At 38.2% G+C, this 19,580-nt stretch overlaps 1 protein-coding gene across 2 annotated transcripts in view; it reads right to left on the bottom strand.

Annotated features, from left to right (window-relative positions):
• The window catches only part of CERS3 (ceramide synthase 3), a 108,484-nt gene that overhangs the window by 48,655 nt on the left and 40,249 nt on the right, over nt 1–19,580 (bottom strand). For both annotated transcript variants that reach the window (XM_058542322.1, XM_058542323.1), the window contains exons 4-9: nt 18,564–18,682; nt 12,532–12,589; nt 11,538–11,588; nt 7,104–7,196; nt 4,097–4,225; nt 581–687 (exon numbers count right to left, since the gene is read on the bottom strand). In XM_058542322.1, coding sequence (XP_058398305.1) covers nt 581–687; nt 4,097–4,225; nt 7,104–7,196; nt 11,538–11,588; nt 12,532–12,589; nt 18,564–18,682 — 557 coding nt within the window. The remainder of the gene's footprint in view (nt 1–580; nt 688–4,096; nt 4,226–7,103; nt 7,197–11,537; nt 11,589–12,531; nt 12,590–18,563; nt 18,683–19,580) is intronic.

Below are 19,580 nucleotides of genomic sequence, written 5' to 3'. Positions count from 1 at the left end.
GATAAAGAGCCAATCAATATTAAAAGGATATCCAAACCATTGTTAGGACCAGTGATCATGGAGAATGAAATGAGCATCAGTTTCCTCATCTGTGAAGTGAGAGTGGCAATACCTACTTTTATGACTTGTGTAGACTAGTGCAGTGCCAAGACACATAAAGGGCCTAATCCAGCATCTGTCTGGCATTCAATTAATGGGGGTTATAATTACTGTAATTTTAACATGGGACACGCCTCTCTTTTAAAGAGTTGATAATTGTCCAATGACATTTAACTACAAAAGCTGTTAATCACAAAGAAAGATCCACAATCATGAAATACGACATAGAGTAAGAGCTGCTTCTTACTTGTTGGGTTACACATTTTCCATCTCCCTTTGTAATAAGCCTTTTCCACATTGGAAGGTGTTGTTTTAATCATTTATAAACATTGCCGGTTCATATTCTTTTCTCCAACTGAACTTGGCACAAAGAACTAGAGATCAATGTAAGAAAGAAAAGGCAATGCTCTGACTTTGGCAACGTGCCAGGGCCACCTCAGCACAGTGACCAAAGCCATGGCATAGCATCTCATCTACTCACCAGAAAGGAAAAATAATGAGGCGGCTGATGAAAAACACAGCGGAGAAGATGAAAAACAAGATGTTACAGGTTTGCCTCCATCTGGCATAAGAAAACATCTTAGCAGACTGAAAACAAAGAAAGAAATTGCATTCAGATAAAGTGATATTAGTATAAAAATTTTAAGTTAAATATTTATAAATGAAATGGTATGATGTCTGTGACTTGCTTCAAAATAGTCTGGGTGGGGAGTGGGGTGTGGATGGGGAAATAAAGGAAACAAAATTGACTATGTTGGTAACTGTTAAAGCTGGATGATGGGTCCATTGGGTCCATTATACTCTTCTCTTTATTTTGTCATATGTTTGAAATTTTCCATAATATAATGTTAATAAAAGATACGTTAAAATGACTGTAATACCACTCCTGTCTTTCACAAGCAGTACAGGTTAGCGTAATTAATTTTAGCATGCATTTTATTTGGGCATTTGTTTAATGTCTCCATTTAACTGTGAGGAGAGCTGGATTGAAGAAGGCTGGGATATGAGTGAAGTCCTGGGATGGGCTGGGAACACTGCAATCAAGGTGGCTACTTTAAGGCGGATGACAGAAGAGGTAGAGTTAGGAGGCAACTCTTGGTGCCCTGTCCTCGTTGAAATGAAATTTTGAGCACTTGATTTTCTCTACTTACTTTATGCTAGTCCATACTGCTTATATTATCTGTGTTGAATAAAAAGAATTACACAAAGAGTTGTTTAATGTGGTATTAGAAGGTTAATTGATGAGGATTCTCCCTTGCATTATGCAGTGGAGCCCAAGGCTGAATGGGAAAGAGTCTGGAGTTGGGGATGGAAGGTAGGTAGGAGTTGCTGAGTGCAGATCACCCCTCTAGGGAGTGTGGCTTGGGCCTGGGCTGTTCCGGAACTGAAATTGCTCCAGAAGCTCAAGGCCCCTCTACAACAAGAGAGGCAGCATATTTACATTTCAGGAAGGGTTTACATTGCATTTTCCATACTTTTCCATTCTTATCACGGGGTAAGAATATTATCGCACTTTGGTGTTGGCAGAGGGACCACGAGGGAATAGCCTGAACTGCTGAGATAGAAGGCTAGTATGCCAGGTAGGTAGGAGATGGGTATAGGGGGAGAGGCCAGAAGTTCAGAGTGCCTGGAATGGAGTGGGGAGCCATTTGAAGGGTCAGAGGCCAGGCCAGGGCAGGTAGCTAGAGATGTGCACAGACATGAAGAGAGCCCACTTGTGAGAGCAAAGTAGCACTCCTTCGGGCAAATACACACATAGCCTATTCTGGACTGTGCAAAGATGGATATCTCCTTTGCTAAGCATCAGTCTGGATACTGTTAAAAGTGTCGGGTCCTGGATCCAATCTTGAACAGGTGGAAAATTAGAGAGGATCAGGAAGATACATGAAGAAGGCAAAAGGTTGCTTATGAGTAAGAACTGTAGATGTTCAAGCTGTTTTTCCTTGCAAAGAGTGAGCTAAGAAATGACCAACGAACTGTCTTGAGGAATATGAAAGATTAATAGGCTCCACCTCTAGGAAGGTCTAAACAAGGGCAAAAGTTGTACCATATCTGGGTTCAATTAGAATTTGACTGAGAGGACAAACACTAGAACAAACCACTCAAGGAAGCTGTGGAATAGGCATCCCTGGAGAATACAAAAAAATAGGCCCCATGCCACTACTTAACGTTGTCTCTACCACCAGCTGATGGAAGGTACTGGCCTTGCTCATTGAACCTCAAATTAGATCATGACTTGTGAATCAAGAATGATTCATGATCACTAACAACACAAAGCTGTTCTCATAGCTTATCCATGAAGGGACCTCTGAGTTTGACATTTCATTTTTCTTCTATTTTTTACCTAAGGACCTCAGAACATTTTCAAACAGTAATGAGCTAAACTTCACAATATACCCTAAGGGGTAGATATGACTTCTCATGTTACAGCTGAGGATAGAGAGCAAAGCATTAAGTGATTTGCCCAAGTCACCTAGGGAGTTATGTTGTGTCAATGACAGGGTGGGGGAGGGCAGGCAGGGACAACTCAGTGTGCTTATTCCCAGTCCCAAAATCTAACTCCCTTTTAACAACACAATGAAGCTGTTTTTACAGTGAACACACACCAAAGGTAATTGAACTGAAGGGTTTAGAAGCAACAGAGTAGCATAAAATCCTTAAGTCATGGCCAATGTGGTCTTAATTACCAGGCAGGGTTACTGAGATATGATAAGAGAAGGAGGTAATTATAACAAAGATGGCTATATTCAGAGAGCAACAGATGGAAAAGCTGGCACAATCCTTCTTTTGCTAAACCATTTGCTGCCTGAAGCACATACAATAGTCTTGACCTTTAGAACAGGATTTACATGTCTAATTACAATTACACACAAGAAACAAAATTCTGTACACAGCTAATATTTTAACAGTAGCCAGTTGCTTTGCAATGGCTTCAAATGGCTTCTGTTTACATCTAGAACAGTGTTTGGCAAATTACAGTCCAGCCTATGGGCTAAAGCTGGTCAGGCCTTGAGTTAAAAATGGTTTTCACATTTTTAAGGGGAAAAGAAAAAAAAAAAAGGAAGAAGAAGAATATGTGATCCTATGTGGCCCACAAAGCTAGATTTACTATCTGGCCCTTTACCAAAAAGTCTGCTGAACCCTGATCTAGAAGAACAAGAGCCTACTAAATTAAATTTAATTTCTTCCATATCAACCTATATTCAATTATTAGCTCTTCAAGAGGCAATCCTGAACATAAAATGGGTTAGCATCATTTTCCCCCGCTTCATTATAAACGAGTACAGTTAAATGATGAGCTCTGGGAAAGGTGGCTCTAAGGACAGCAGGAGAGCTGGCAGTTAAGAGGACCATTGGACCACTGCCTCAGGGTAAACAGGAACCAATACATAACAGAAACATATAGAGAAAATAATTTTAATTTTGCTTTGTTTCTTATATTTTGTGTGGTATGGGATTAGGAAGACTCTTGTTTTAATGCCCCCTGCTCCAAAACATTCCTTCCTTAGAAAATAAATATCAAATATTTAAATAAACCTCAGCTCTCATTCCTTAAAGCTGGAGGAGGATCAGTGTGGGGCAGTGCAAGCATTCAATGGGAATTCAGCTTTGGCTTACGTGAATATATGGTGCCATCCAACATTAAGAATCCATAATGTCATAAATCCCAGTTTTCCTTTTAAAAGATTAGAGTTTATTCCTTCTTCAAATATCTCAGCTTACTTCCTGAGCTAGTATCTGCATGCAACTTTCATAAGTAGAATCCCACAAATTAACCTCTCTCAAGTACCATGGAGAAAGAAAGTTGGAAACTAAAAACTAAAAGGTTTCATTTCTTTGAGCTTGAAGGATCTGGGGACCCAGAGTTATCCATGGACTTTGGGTGTTTTCAGGACAAAGAGCACTGCTAATTCACTCACAGACAATTCTTCCTGTAAGGAGTCACAGAAACCCAGGACATGGTATTGTTATTATTTTTTTAACGGCAAATGTTTACCTCCAGCCAAATGTCAGCCACATCATGCACAATCATCACGAGGGTCCCACTGCGAATATAATTAGCACACCAAGAGAAGCTCATCAAACTAATAGCAGCCAGGTGGTGGATGACATGAGCTAGAAAATCCTACATAATTAGGGGAAAATGGAAATCATTAAGCAAATACAGTTATTTCCCAATCACTGGAAGAGCTAATAATAATAATAATATTTAAAAAAACCAATAACGTACATCTGCATGTTTTGAAATTTGTAAAATGCTTTCACTTTAATTCTTAAACACAATCCTTATGAGGGAAATAAGATAAGTATTATCCTCAGTGATGAAGTCACTTAACTTAGAGACAGCATTGAATAGTTGTCATCTAAGTCCTAACATCTCCTGTTCTCTCCACTGCCCCAAACTGAATATATGAACACACAGACACCCTTCATATACATAAACACATAAGCACGTTTCTGTGTACATTTACATTGTTTATTCCCTGTCTAATTCCCAAAAGGAAAAAAGACAGACATATGATATAATAAAACTGCACAATCATTAAAATAGGAGTTACTGCATATGAAATAAGTAATAAATGAAAGTGGAATAACTATATTAGTAAATCTAGGCTAAGGAGAGCTACCACAATTGAGCATAAAAACGTACAAGTTTTCTGCAAAGAAGATATACAAATAGTCAATAAGCACATGAAGAGACATTCAACTTCATTAGCCATCAGGAAAATGCAAATAAAAACCACAATGAGATGCCACTTCACACCCACTAGGATAGCTATAATAAAAAAGATGAACAATAACAAGTGTTGGTAATGATGTGGAGAATTGGAACCCTTATACATTGCTGGTAGGATTGTAAAATGGTGCAGCTGCTTTGTTGAATTGTCTGGTAGTTCCCCAAAATGTTAAACATAGAATTACCATATAGCCCAGCAATTCCACTCTTAGGTATATACTGAAGAGAAATGAAAACATATGTCCATGCAAAAACTTGTATTTGAATGTTCATAGCAGCATTATTCATAATATCCAAAAAGAGAAACAACTCAAATATCCATCAAGTGATAAATGGATAAACAAAATGTAGTATAACCACACAATGGACTACTATTCAGCAACAATAAGGAATGAAGTACTGATACATGCTTCAACATGTCACATTCAACCTTGAAAACATTATGCTAAGTGAAAGAAGCCAGACACAAAAAACCACACATTGTATGATTCCATTTACATGAAATGTCCAGAAGAGGCAAATCCCTAGAGACAGAAAGTAGATTAGCGGTTGCCAAGGGCTGGGGAGATTAGGAGAAATGAAGATTGAGTGGTAAAAGGTATAGGATTTCTTTCTGGGGTGATGAAAATGTTCTAAAATTGACTATGGTGATGATTGCAGAGCTCTGTGAATATACTCAAAACCACTGAATTATGCACTTTAGATGGATGAATTGTATGGTATATGAATATCTCAATAAAGATGTTTAAAAAAACTTAAAGATTTCAGTTTCCATGTAGCCAAAGTAAAAGAGTAAATATGACAATAATAACAGTCTAATTTATTGAGCACTTACTGTATATCAGGAATTGCTTTATATGGATTAACTTGCTTAATCCCCACACTAACCATAGAATATAGGAACTATTTTTAGCTTCACTCTGTAGACGAGGAAATCAAGTTTAGGGAGTTTAACCAACTAGCTCGAGATATTAATGAGAGGTGAAGCCAGGGATTCAAACCCAGGCAATCCGACTCCAGAGCCTGTGCTTTACCCACCTCCCAGTAGTTTTATGTCTCTGAAGATATGTACTTACAAACATATGACATGTATCTACATTTAATTTTTGAAAAGGTGCTCAGTGCATCTGTAAATAACAAAGAGAAATTAACTACTGAAAAGTCAAAGGTGGGAGAAAGACGGGATCATTACAGCATCAACCTACCTGGGTATATCTATGAAGACCTTCTAAAAAATGATTATTTTCAATTCTATGCCTCGAGAAAATGACTCAACCAAGTAAATTTCAACATATTCTTAGCCTAAACTAAAGTTAGTAACAGTTTATCTATAGCTATTATTGAATTTTATGGAAAAGGAGATCATTTCTATCAGATTTTTTCACAGTATACTCTTATACTTACATTCTATAAGTTTTCTTTTAAGATCTCCAGTTGACTGCAGTTGACTGGGCTCCTTAGCAATGGATAATGTATACCATCACCCACACAAACATCATTTAGTCAACCCAACTTGGTTTTATCTCCTTAATATTGAATTCAACTTAATTTTATTTATCATACAAATTTTGCTTTTACATAAAGGGTAGCGTGTGAAGTATATGCCAAGAGTATTCATCATTTGATCTGTGTTGCTAATGCATATGATGAAATCTTGTGGCTGCATTGAGAATAATCTAATACAGTTTTCTGTACCAGCAAACAGGAATCAGTAACAACCATACAGTTCCTAAAATGCCTCACTTTGTGACCTCAGAGGATGCATTTAGCATGCCTGTGACTCAGTTTCTCTGAAAATAAAGCAAAGCTAATAATGCCTGAAGCAAAGTTTCCTCACGAGGATCCTGAATGAATTAAGGAAAAAATGTTTTCAAAGTCTTTGAATACATCAAAAGAATTATACAAAGTGGTTTGTAATCAACTAAAAGATGAGTCTGCAAAATTAAAATTACTAGCAATTTTCTGCCTTGCACCCAAGAACATTAAATTCTGAAACCAAGAGAAAGAAATGGAAAACATAAAGGAAAGTTCTTTTCTTATTGAATAAGAATGGAGCTTCAAGGTTAAAGTTTCCATAATGTTTCACTACAAATACTTACCCAGGTACCAAAGCATGAGTATAATTTGCACTATTCTATGTGCTATAAAAAGCTATAATCTGAAACTAAACACACATAAAAACATAATTTAAAGATGAGCATTTTGAGTAGGTGGATGAAACTTTTTGGAAAAATGGATAAAGTAGCTTTGTAAATAAGACACTTACCTTCCTCTTGACATCAGAGCCAAGGCTAAATACAAGAGACCAATAAAAACTCATCTCCAAAATGTAGTACCAGTACTGGGATGGCAGCAAGGGCTGAGGAAAATGAGAGTATTCACTACTTTAATGTCACCATATAAATGACTCATTTTAAGGCATTAAAACTATGTACAGGGGGCCAGCCCCACAGCTTAGCAGTGAAGCGTGCGCGCTCAGCTACTGGAAGCCCGGGTTCAGATCCCGCGCACACACCAACACACCGTTTGTCCAGCCATGCTGAGGCGGCATCCCGCATACAGCAACTAGAAGGATGTGCAACTATGACATACAACTATCTACTGGGGCTTTGGGGAGAAAAAGGGTTAAAAAAAGGAGGAGGATTGGCAATAGATGTTAGCTCAGTGCCGGTCTTCCTCAGCAAAAAGAGGAGGATTGGCATGGATATTAGCTCAGGGCTGATCTTTATCACAAAAAAAAACCCCATGTATACCTATTTATATTCCACAAAGTTCCCCCAAATAATGATGGTTTATATTTCAACTTCCAAGAAGGAGTCGGAGGTAATATTTCAAGGCATTTTAATTCTAAAAGAGTAGACAAGAATTCCAAAATCAAGTTAAATGTTTTGTTTAAAAGTTAAAACTACAACGGGTGTAACTGCCTTATTTTAGATGAGTAAGAGTTAAGTTAGAAAAACAATTTAAAAATCTTTACTTAAAAACAATGGCAAGTCTGTTCTGCCGGTCTCACAATTTATCTTGTTTTATGTTTCTTAAATACTACTCAAAATCTGATGTCCTAACTTCTTTTCTAGTGACAGGCTGGTGATCAGAATTGGCCCATTCTCAAATGGGACAGTAATAAACTATGTACAATTATTTAAGTACTCTAAAAATGTCTTCAGAGAAAAAGAATAAAATTTCTACTGCCAGAATTTTCCTTAATAATTTTGTAGTGTGTGTGTGTGGGTGCTTATTTTAGCTAAGTTGAGACATTATATTACTTGGTTACCTTAATGCCTCCAATGAATCTCACTTTCTCATATCCATGCCCTGATATAGTGTCCTCCCACATGTGCATGAACTTATCTTGGGCTTTGGTTAAGGTGACATAAGCAAATATGATGCAAGCAGAGACTTCATAAGCACCATGGAAGAAACCTGAGCTATCCTGCTGGAGGCCACAAAGTAGAGAATCAAGGTGCCTACTGCCAAAAATATAAATGAGGGTACCAGGGACATGAGCCATCCCCTAGCCAGCCTACCAACTGACTGGAAATGCACAAATGAACTCAGCTAACACCACATGGAGCAGAAGAACTGCTCAGCTGAGCCTAGCCCAAAATGCTAACCTGAATTATGAGCAAATAAATGGTTGTTATTTTAAGGCACTAAGTTTTGGGGATGGTTTTTTATACTCCAATAGATAACTGATACTCTTGAGAAATTAAGAGTAAGTTGGAGGCAGAAGATAATAAGATTAGGGTTTGGCCTAGATAATGCCTAAGTACCTTATGGTCTAACCTTCTTTGATTCTTCAATACTAACGCTAACACATTAAGAGGAATAATTTTTTGGTCAACTCATCATCCTCGATAAGGCAATAAAAGAATGAGACAGAGTGCCTGCTTTTTTCTATGACAAATAAGCCTGTATGAGACTAACCTTCCTAGTGAGAACAACTAAAAAAATCTGGATAAAATACAGAACTAATATCTGTTTGAAGGCATCAGAGAGCAATCAAAGAGTCCAGAACCCGTTAAACCAAGATTTTAAAGAGAAGAAAAAGGTATTAAAGTGAATCATTTATTTCAAGCGAATCCTTAATTCAAGAAGTACTACAGACCCTAAGCAGGATAAATTCAAATAAAACCATACTTGTGTTACAGCATAAAGTCTACATTTGCCAATGTATAAGCAGAATGGAGCCCAGAGACTAAGAAGCAGAAGAAGTTAAGTAGGACTTTTGGCAATCTCATAGTGCTAGGAAGGAAACTGGTGTTCAGGGCCAGCCAAGGAAAAGCGGTCCTGGTAAACATGGTAATCTTTTATTTAAAAGCACTCTAGGAGAACACCCTAGGAATATGGGTAAGTTGTAAATACATCTGCCCTCACTAAGACTGTAGTCCATACTGAATCAGCTCAATCACAGATATTATGAAGGTGATCTGTCTCTACTCTAACTGCCTAACAGAAGTGAAAGTAAATCCTCTCAGAAGGAAGAAAACATCATCTTGAGCATCTATAATTTTTTGTATACAATGTCTGTCATTCAGTCAAAAGTTATCAAGCATAAGGAGACAGGGACAAGAAAGAGAACAGACCCCACAGGTAATCAAGATACTGAATTTATCAGACTTGGACTTTAAAATAACTTTAAAAATTTGGTTAAAAGGTGAAAATTTTCAGTAGAGAACTCGAATCCATTAAAAAAGAAATAAATGAAAATTTGAGAACTGAAAAATACAATAACTAAAATTGAGAACTCAAAAGATGTGTTTAACAGCAGAATAGATACTGCTGAAAAAAGCACTAGTGAATGGGGGGGACATGAAAGTGGAAAATATCCAGAACTGTGAAGGGTCTGAGATTTTACCCTACTTGCAGGTTAGCTTGCCACAGTTTCATGGGTGCTGGTGGAAGATATGAGACTCCTGGATCAGAGACAAAGGATAGTTTATTACTCACAGTAATAGCAGTTGCCAGAGTATCAATATTTGGGCCAGTTCTCCCAACCCAGTTCTCATAGGGCTAAGCAAAGAGGGTCAGACGACATCTGCACATGCAGTGGGTTGTGTTACAAGGGAAGAACCTTGAACCAGGGAACCTGAATCTTTCATAATGGACAGTAACTTGCCTACCCTTTGCTCCAGGAGGAGACATCATCCCTGTCTTCCAAGCTTGTTTACTATACAAACATCTTTGAAAAGATAACACAGAACAAAAGGCAGTCAATGCTTCACTTCATATGACATGCAGAAATGCAAGAGACCTGTGGAGAATTGTCTCCCAATAGACTGAAACACAGAGAGGCAAGAGGATGGAAAATAATGGAAAAAGCATAAGAGACATATGGGACCAAGTATAAAAGTCTAACATATTAGCACACATGTAATTGACATTGAGAAAGAGAGGAGAGAGAGAAAGGAACAGAAGCAATGGCTAAGAATTTTTCCAAAACTGACTTAAGACATCAAGCCACAGATTCAACAAGTATTATGGACACCAAGGATAAATTCAAAGAAAACTACATTTATGCATAACATAATAAAACTGCCAAAAGACAAAGACAAAATAGTAAAATCAGTCAGAGAAAAAAGATATTCTGTTCAAGGAAGCAAAAATGAAATGGACAACTGAATTCTTAAAGAAAGTGATGGGATCCAGAAGACAATGGAAAGGCATCTTGAAAGTGCTGAAGAAAAACTGCTACCCTAGAATACTATACCCAGCAAAAATATCCTTTTAAAAATGAAGGCAAAATCATAACATTTCAGACAAGCAAAACAAAGGGACTTCTTCAGCCAGAAGGATAATAATTCCAGATGGAAGCCTAGACATGCAGGATGCAAGGTATAGCATAGAAAGGGCAATTTCATTTAAAAAACAATAATACTAATGACTTGTACCATTTTAAATATTTAAAGGAGGAGAGTATATGGAGTATTCTAATGATTTTTCAGTGGCTGGAAAGACGTAAGAGCAGTAATTTGTACTAGATTCTAATAATTCAAGAATGCATTTGGGGGGCCGGCCTGGTGGTGTAGTGGTTAAATTCACGTGCTCCGCTTCGGCGGCCCAAGGTTTGCAGGTTCGGATCCCAGGCGTGGACCTATGCACAGCTTATCAAGCCATGCTGTGGTAGGTGGCCCACATAAAACAGAGGAAGATGAGCACAGATGTTAGCTCAGTGCCCACTTTCCTCAGCAGAAAGAGGAGGACTGGCAACAGATGTTAGCTCAGGGCTAATTGTCCTCACCAAAAAAAAAAAAGTAATAAATGATAATACATTAAAAAAAGAATGCATTTGGTAATCTCTAGGATAATTACTAAAAGAATATAAGCATGCATAACTGAAAAGCTAATAAAAGGGAAGAAATGGAATAATAATTTTTTTAAAACTTGACTGTCCCATAAACAAGTAAGGAGAGAGTACAAGAAAAGGAAATGCCTCAGGTGGTACAAATAAAAAATAAACAGTAAGATAGTAGATTTGAACTCAAATACAAAATTACCTTAACTGTAAACAAACTAATAGAATGAGACAAGTGATGGATAACGAAGGAAGAAGGATGAGTAAGCTCCACTAGAGAAGGAGCCAAAGGACTGCACAGAAGTGGACAAAGAGTAGGAAGAGGGCACTAAGACTTCACCCAGCGGGTAATCTGTGGGGCCTGAGTGATGAAGTAAGAAAGGGACTATATCAGGAGGGACTCACCTGTCTGGGATAGCCATTCCAAACCTCCAATAGGTCATATACCCAAGGCTTCTGAAAAACAAGGAACCAAGAGAGAAAAAATGTTTGTCAGAGTCAAAGGCTGATTTCAGCAGAAAACATAAGCTCTTCCTGATGTCATTATAGGGGCAAAGATGGATAGTAAGACATACTTTTGTCATATTCCTGTTGCTCCTGATGCACGTCTCTCTTTCTGTAGATTACATGTTACTATACAACATCTCTGTGACATTTGTAACTTCTAGTGAAGCTGGGACCAAAAACAGTGCTACCTCACAGAGGAAATTACTTTTAACAAGTGAATCTTCTAATGAAATTATTTCTGAACCAATTAGATTACTGCTTCTGAGGCAATAAAAGTATCTTGAGACATCCGTGGTTATAAAATATCTTAGAAATCTTGAGAGAAATCTCTAAAAGCTGGTTAACTTCTTTTTCTGTGAAAAATTTACTATTAAGTTTATACATCACTTAATCAGGTAATCATTTAATAATTATTTACACAGACAATGCAAAGGTAATATGGTAAGGAGAGATTTGATTTCTGATGGATGAGTAATGAAAGTCTTCATGGAACAGGTGACATTTGATATAGGACTGGAAGGAATTTGACAGGTAGAGATAAAGGAGGGAAGGACAAGCCATTTCTGGCAGAGGGGATAAAATGTGCTAAAATTCAAAAGTGAGGATGTACTAGTATGTTCAGTGGATTGTCAGGTGTCCAGTATAGTTGGTGCATGGGTTGCATGAGTGGAGATAGGGAGAGGTTAGATTTAAAAATTACCTTTGCAAATGCAAAGCTTTAAGAAGGCTTCGAAAGACAGACTGAGGAGCTGCTACTTCTCTAGGCATTAGAGTGATTAAGGTTTAAAAGCTGGTTATTTTATTGAAAGTATTATATTCTAAGAAATTCACAGGCAAGAATTTTAAAAGTTAATGACAAATTTCAATCAAAGGTATAAAAAAGACCACTTACATCATAAAGAAATACAATTCCAGCAACAGTAATCATTAAGTAAAATGCAAATCGCCAGCTGCCAAAAGAAAGAGAAGTCTTGTAAAGGTAACTGATATCTAGGGGAGAAAAACATTTTGTATGACAGAGTCTGGAAAGAATGCACATTCTGAAGTCAGACAAATCTAAATTGATATCCTAAGTTTGCCTCTTGTTAGATGGCTACAACTTTAGGTAACCTCAGGGAGCCTTCACTTCATCTGTAAAATGGGAATAACATTACCTCAAAATGTAAAAAAAATTGAAGATAATTCGTGGAAAGTATTCATTATAGTGCCTACTACGAAGTAAGCAACAATAAGTGAAAGCCGCTATTATTGTGCCTAGTCCAGTTCCTGACACACAATAAACAATGGTCTGATATTAGTATTATCTAATCATTTATTTTATCCCCATTAATTCCCAGTGGAAAGGTTTCTATGTGGCCAGACTTTAGTCTCATCTCTAAAAAAGCAGATTTTGAAAGAAAATCTTTTTCTCATATATGGAGAAAGACCTCAAGATAAAGAGACTTAAAACACATATCAATCAATGTAATGCATCGGTCTTATTTAGATCCTGATTCAAATAAACAAAATGTAAAGAAAACTATGAGATAATCAAGGAACTCTGAACACTGATTGAATATTTGCTGTTATTGAAGAAAAATTTTTAGGTATGATACTGGTATTGCAATTATGTTTAAAATAGGGTCCTTATCTTCTAGAGATAAATACTAAAATACTTACAAATGAAATCATACAATGTCTGATATTTGCTTCAAAAGTAATCTTCAATAATAATTGGGTGAAGGTGGTCAAAAGGTACAAACTTCCAGTTACAAGATGAATAAGTGCTAGGGATGTCATGTCCCACATGATGGCTATAGCTAACACTGCTGTGTGTATGATATATATGAAAGGTGTTAAGAGAGTAAGAAGTTCTCATCACAAAGGAAAAAATTTTTTCTTTTTCCTTTTTGTATCTATATGAGACGATGGATGTTAACTAAACCTATCGTGGTAATCATTTCACAATACATGTAAGTCAAGTCATTGTAATGTACACCTTAAACTTGTACAATGCTGTATGTCAATAATGTCTCAATAAAACTGAAATAAAAAGAATTATTCACCAAAAAAATCTGTGGTGGAGAAGAGAAGTAGGCAGGAGCATAGATGACACAGGATTGCCTTGAGTTGTTAATTACTAAAGTTGGTGATGAATACATGGCATATACACAGTTCTCTTATACTAGTATTTCTACTTTTGTATATGTTTATAACTTTGCAAAATAAAAAGTTTTTAAAAATTACTGCTATTTTATCTAATGATTGCTGAAGCAACAATAATATTAAAAATAATATTTGTTCCTTACATTTGTGTAATGCCTTATAGTGCTTTCCTCAACGGACCTGTAAGATAAGTAATAAAGAGGAACATAGGCACAAACCCATTTTGTAGATGAAAACTCAGGCTCTAAAGGCTAGGTCATTTCCCCAGCTCACACAGCTAAGCAGGAAAACAGCAGAGGCAGAAGAGCAGGTCTTTGGACTCTGAATCTAGCAGTATTTCCTGAACATTGTCACTGCCTCTAAGCTAGATGACAGTTTTTCTTTGTGGCTTCTTTTGACAGAGAAAAAAGTAGGGTTCAATTACTCAGAAAGTTGAACCATAAAAATACCCAAAGGGCATTTTACAAAATGAGCCAGTTGAGACCAATCTCAACTTGTTTTATTTACGGTTGGTCCAATGAAGGCCCACACTTAGATGTAGAGAGCATTTCCTTGGCTCCCTGGACAATCTTGGCCAAATAGGAAGCACAAAAAATGGGACATGATAAGACCTGCCAGCCACAAAGGAAGCCATATGTCTAGGGCACATCTCATATTATTTGTTTCTCAAACACTTACTGACCTCTTGACTCTGTGCCGGGCACTGTGCTAAGCACACACGTGTTATCATGTTTTACCTTCACAACAACCTCATGAAGTAGGTACTATGATTAGCCCTTTTTTATGGATTGTTGCTTGACTCTCACAATAACCCTAAAAGGTACATAAGATCACTACTACCAAAGGACACTGTGGTTGAGAGAGATGGTACAACTCAGGCAAGGCTGTACAGTAACAACCAGATGCAAGAGTAAAACCCAAGTTTCACATTTTTCTGGACAAGTCCTGTCAGTTGTCATTACACTGTGCCAGGGGTTCTCAAAGTATGCACCAGGGACCCTGACATCAAAATGTTTTCATAATACTAATAAAATGCTATTTTCTGTTTTCACTCTCATTCCCTCACAAGCGTACAGTGGAGAGTTCCAGAGGTTATGTGACATGTGATGGCATCATTGTTCCGACAGCTGATGAAATGTGTGCTTGTGTAGTCTTATGTTTTATAAATGTCTCAGTTTTAATTTCTAATACAGTAAATATTAATAGGTATAATACACATAAGTAAATGCTCTTTGGGGTCTTTAATAGCTTTTAAGAGAACAAAGGGGTTCTGAAGCCAAAAGGTTAGAGGACGGCTGCACTTCACTAATAATAAGATGAATAATGACGCATTTGTCAATGCTGTTTTACTTGCTTCAAATGGACCTAAGGTACTAAAACTTTCTTTTTTCCCCAGGAAAGGCTGAGACGAACATAATGGTGAGGGAAAAAAACTCTTGGGAAAAAATCCAGAAAGTGATTGGTTAGGTTAAGATGCTAATAGTGAAAGAAGATGAGACTGCAGGGTGAAGTCAGGGAGGAACTGGACAGAGCAAACTCAGGCCAATGGGGAGAGAAGCTGACAGGGCCAGATCTTGGGCTCAACAGCGGAGTGGCTAAATGGAGCAGGTGGTGAACCTGTCTAGACCCAGCCAGGCATGGTGGCAGTCCACCCAGCGGAAGGAGACCTCCTCCCTCCATCACTGAGGAGCTCCCTTGCCTATATACATCAGGTACTTGGAAACTTCCAGGTATTTTTATAATAAACTTCTCATTGCTAGATGGAAATGCTTATTTTAAAAGAATAGTGGTCAGATAATATGGAATTTGATTTGAGAATAAAGGATCCACTATGGATTGAAATCCTGAATGCTGTGCAACAGGGCTTAGGGGTCATCGTTAACGAAAGTAACCAAGGAAACAATACACTGAACTTAAGGTATTCAGAGGCTAATTCATCCTGATATTATAGAGAAGTGTCTGCCTGTTGGAGAGTAATTTGTAAAAGCTCAGTGTTGGGAAATAAGTTTCCTGAGATTTCCAAAATGCCTGGGTCTAGGTATCTCCTGCTATGATTCCTGTAGCACATCCCAGAGCTGACGGAATAAAGTGCAGTCCCTATACAACTAAATAGTTTGACATTTTGCTTTAGTTTATTTAATCCATAATAACTTCTAACAGTTATCTGACTTTGAGGAAATTAGTGACATTGCAAAAGAATAAGATAAAGCTTAAATTTTATTTGTTGGCCCCCTCCTATTTCCTGAATACATTGTATAATTTTCTCCATTGTACCTTTGCCTTACTTGAAACATAGAGCCCTCAAATCCTGCTTTCTTTTCTCATGGAAATCCTGACCCATTACTCAACGTCTGGCTTAGGTCTTATCTCTACAAAGCCTCACTGATGTATCCAGCCCTACTGTCGCCATCTCCTCTGAATGCCCACAGTGTATCTAAACATGACTGTGGATGGCAGGTGTACATGCCCGTGTGCCACCGGGGTGGAATAACAACAGATATGTGGTTTTGTAAGTGATAGTCTCATCTCCTTGATAAGCTGATTAAGGCTAGTGACCATGCCTTCCACTTTTATTTCCCTCTTAAAATCCACAACTCCACACAGTCTAGGATAGTGCCATGTACAGAGAAGATAGTCAACATAACCATCTGCTTTGCCTGACTGATTGATAAGGGCAACTCGAAATTCCCTTAGCCTGAACTCTGTGGCCAACTTTCCATGGACACACTGACAGCCAGATTCCCAAATGTTGGGCCCTGTCGACCCAAACACTTAATTGACGTAGGGGGTTCCTGCTTGCTAAGAGGTAAGCATTAAGTAGTAGGGGGTGGTTCAACAGAGCAGAAAGAGTATCAGAAAAGGAGTCAAAGACTTGAGTGCAACAGCCCTGCCAACAGCCAGGTGACCTTAAGCAAGTTCCTTAAACTAGATGCACGTGTAGTTTCTCATTTCTTTTTTCTCTCAGTTTTAATGAGATATAATTGACAGACAGCACTGTGTAAGTTTAATAGTTTCTCATTTTTTACACAGGGCTAGCCCCACCTTCCCTGACTTGTCTCGCATCATTGGTGGGTGGGTCAAACAAACATTATTTAAAAACTGTAAGGTACTATAATGTATAAGAAATTACCAGAGAATTTCATTGGAGTATGATTCAGCTCAGAGGGGAAGAATTAGTCCCTGCCTGGGGACTTTATTTATAAAGATAGAATCATTTACTAGAAAGAATAAATGAATGACAGCAGGAAAACAGGAAGATGTAATGTGAGACCAGTTCTATTTTGTAGTGTTTTGTGGTGATGGTTTAGAGAGAGTCACTTATGCCAAGCTGACATCAGTGGCAACACAATATTAACCAATCTCTCAAGAGCTAAAAATCAGAGAAAGCTAGTTAGAAAACAAACCAGGCCATACACCTCGAGCCCCTATGCAAGAGGCAATGGAAGCCTACGATGAGAAATGAGGGTTTGTTTCGAGACACCCTGAAGATTTGGTCTGTGCCTCTAAACATCACCAGCGTCACAGCTGGATGAGAGTACTCAGGAACATATAGGTAAATTAAAGGAAGCCATTAAAGCTTAGCCTCCCACAGGCTCTGTTTATTTATTTGAGAGTCTTACATCAGCTCTCTATTCATTTCACCATCAAAACAAAAATACCTGATGAAAGTCACTAGGCAATGTGAGGACTTCAAGAAACGGGCAGAAAGAAGGAATAATATTGGTGTATAGAATCTGTCATCAAATACAACCCAACCAACGTGCATTTGTCTGGATGTAAAGAAGAGGAACAAAGACAGACAATGACCTAATCCACCCTTCTTGCATAGGTATCAGTTTCTGCCACCAAGGGAGTGACCTAAAGTACCGCAATATTCTACAAGAGGGAAAAGAAACCCACAAGAAAACAGAGCTCAAATGAAACCAAAAATAAGGGCAACACAGCCTCACTGCCCTCAGAACCTATTCAAAGTAGCCAGCTCTGGCAAAAATCCTACCTGGTGCCCCAGCCCACCCTGACAAACAGACTGGGAAACCCAGAGGAACTGGCCACCCAATCCATAGGCAAGGGCTGGGGATAATGAGCCAAGTGAGACAGACGTCCTCTCAGTTAGTGTTGTAAGAGGAGAACAGACATCCTCTAAGACATTCTCTGCTCTTACAATGTGATATAGTAATTATAATGTGATTGGAAATAGGTGATAAAGTCTTGTGACCTAGGGCCAACTTCTACCCTCGAAAAGGTAAACAACAGTTAAGACATTTTAATTATGTTTTCTGGACTTCAAGAGAAGTACATAATATCTCCTCTTCATCTTAGAGATGAAGATGGCCTGGGTCATAGAGAAGGAAACTGATGCAGAGTAGGTAAATAAGTGAATAGCCTAAAACACCCAATTGGTAAGTGACAGAGCTGGGCTCGAACCATTCTTCTGTTCCAACTTCCGTGTTCTTTCTGAGATGACCATTTTTTTGTGTGTGTGTGAGGAAGATCAGCCCTGAGCTAAGATTTGTTGCCAATCCTCTTCTTTTTGTTGAGGAAGATTGGCCCTGGGCTAACATCCATGCCAATCTTCCTCTACTTTATACGGGACGCTGCCACAGCATGACTAGATAAGTGGCGTGTAGGTCCATGCCCGGGATCCGAACCTGCGAACTCTGGGGCGGACAAAGCAGAGCGCGTGAACTTACCCACTACACTACTGGCCCAGCCCCTAAGATGGCCGTTTTGCTTCGTATAAAATTGTAGCATTTCAAAAGCTTTGACTGTCCTTCTTACCAAGCTTCCTGGAATTTCTTTATCCTGCAAGGCCTCTCTTGATTCCGCCGACTCCTAAACCATCTTTCCACCTGGCGCTCTGTCAAATTACACTTCTTTGCCAGTCCATAAATATCAGTCTGAAAAGGGATGAAGTGAATAAATGAGTGACGAAGAGCAGAGTCAGACTTGCAGGCAGTCAAGAGACAGTGAGATTGGGTTACAAGAACTTGTGTGCTAGAGAAGAGAGAGATTCTTCATTAGACGTTGAGCCAGTGAATTTACTTGTTTTGCTTAAGGAATCTCACACACACACACACACACACCACCCCCCAAACAACAGAGAGAATGTTAGTATCCCAGCACTCTGAGTTACTAAGAAAGATCAATTCTCCATTAGGTGGTAGCAACCCATACATTCAAGTTGCATATGTGAGTTCACTCGGCTCAATTTTATTTAGTGCTTCCTAGGTGCTGGGTAGAGTAGTACCATTTAAGATGTCAATTGAATCCAACCTCCTCATTTTTCCTATGGGGAAAATGGAACCCTGAGAGTTTTAGTAACTTGTCCAAGACCTAAAATTAGTAGCCAAGTAATGACAAGAACTTAGGCTGTCATGCTTTCTGTCATTTCACATGATCTTTCTAATAGCTCCAACAGGAAAAACTCAAAGAGGTGTTGGCCATGACACTCACATTTAATCAGATGTAGAGCCTATTTCAAACTAATCCAAAATAAGTCCTATCACAAAAAACAGTGATTGCAGAATATAATAATGATGACTGCTTCTCTTCTGGGAAGAAGTTATAGGTTATGATTTAAAACTGGAAACAATATGGATTATGGATTAGCTCAAAGGTCACAAACTTGAAGTTCTCCTACGGCCAGACGAGAAACAGAAATGACTGAGTGGACCAGGTCTGTTTCATTGTGGAATTTTAAGTTGTGTTCTTTCAACACAGGCATGTTTTGTATGTTAAACCTACAGCACTCACCACTTCCACAATGAAATAAGCTCTGTAATTTTTTTTTAAAAA

This window comes from Diceros bicornis, chromosome 5, assembly GCF_020826845.1.
Source record: "Diceros bicornis minor isolate mBicDic1 chromosome 5, mDicBic1.mat.cur, whole genome shotgun sequence".
Taxonomy (NCBI): domain Eukaryota; kingdom Metazoa; phylum Chordata; class Mammalia; order Perissodactyla; family Rhinocerotidae; genus Diceros; species Diceros bicornis.
This window is presented reverse-complemented; position numbering and strand designations above follow the sequence as displayed.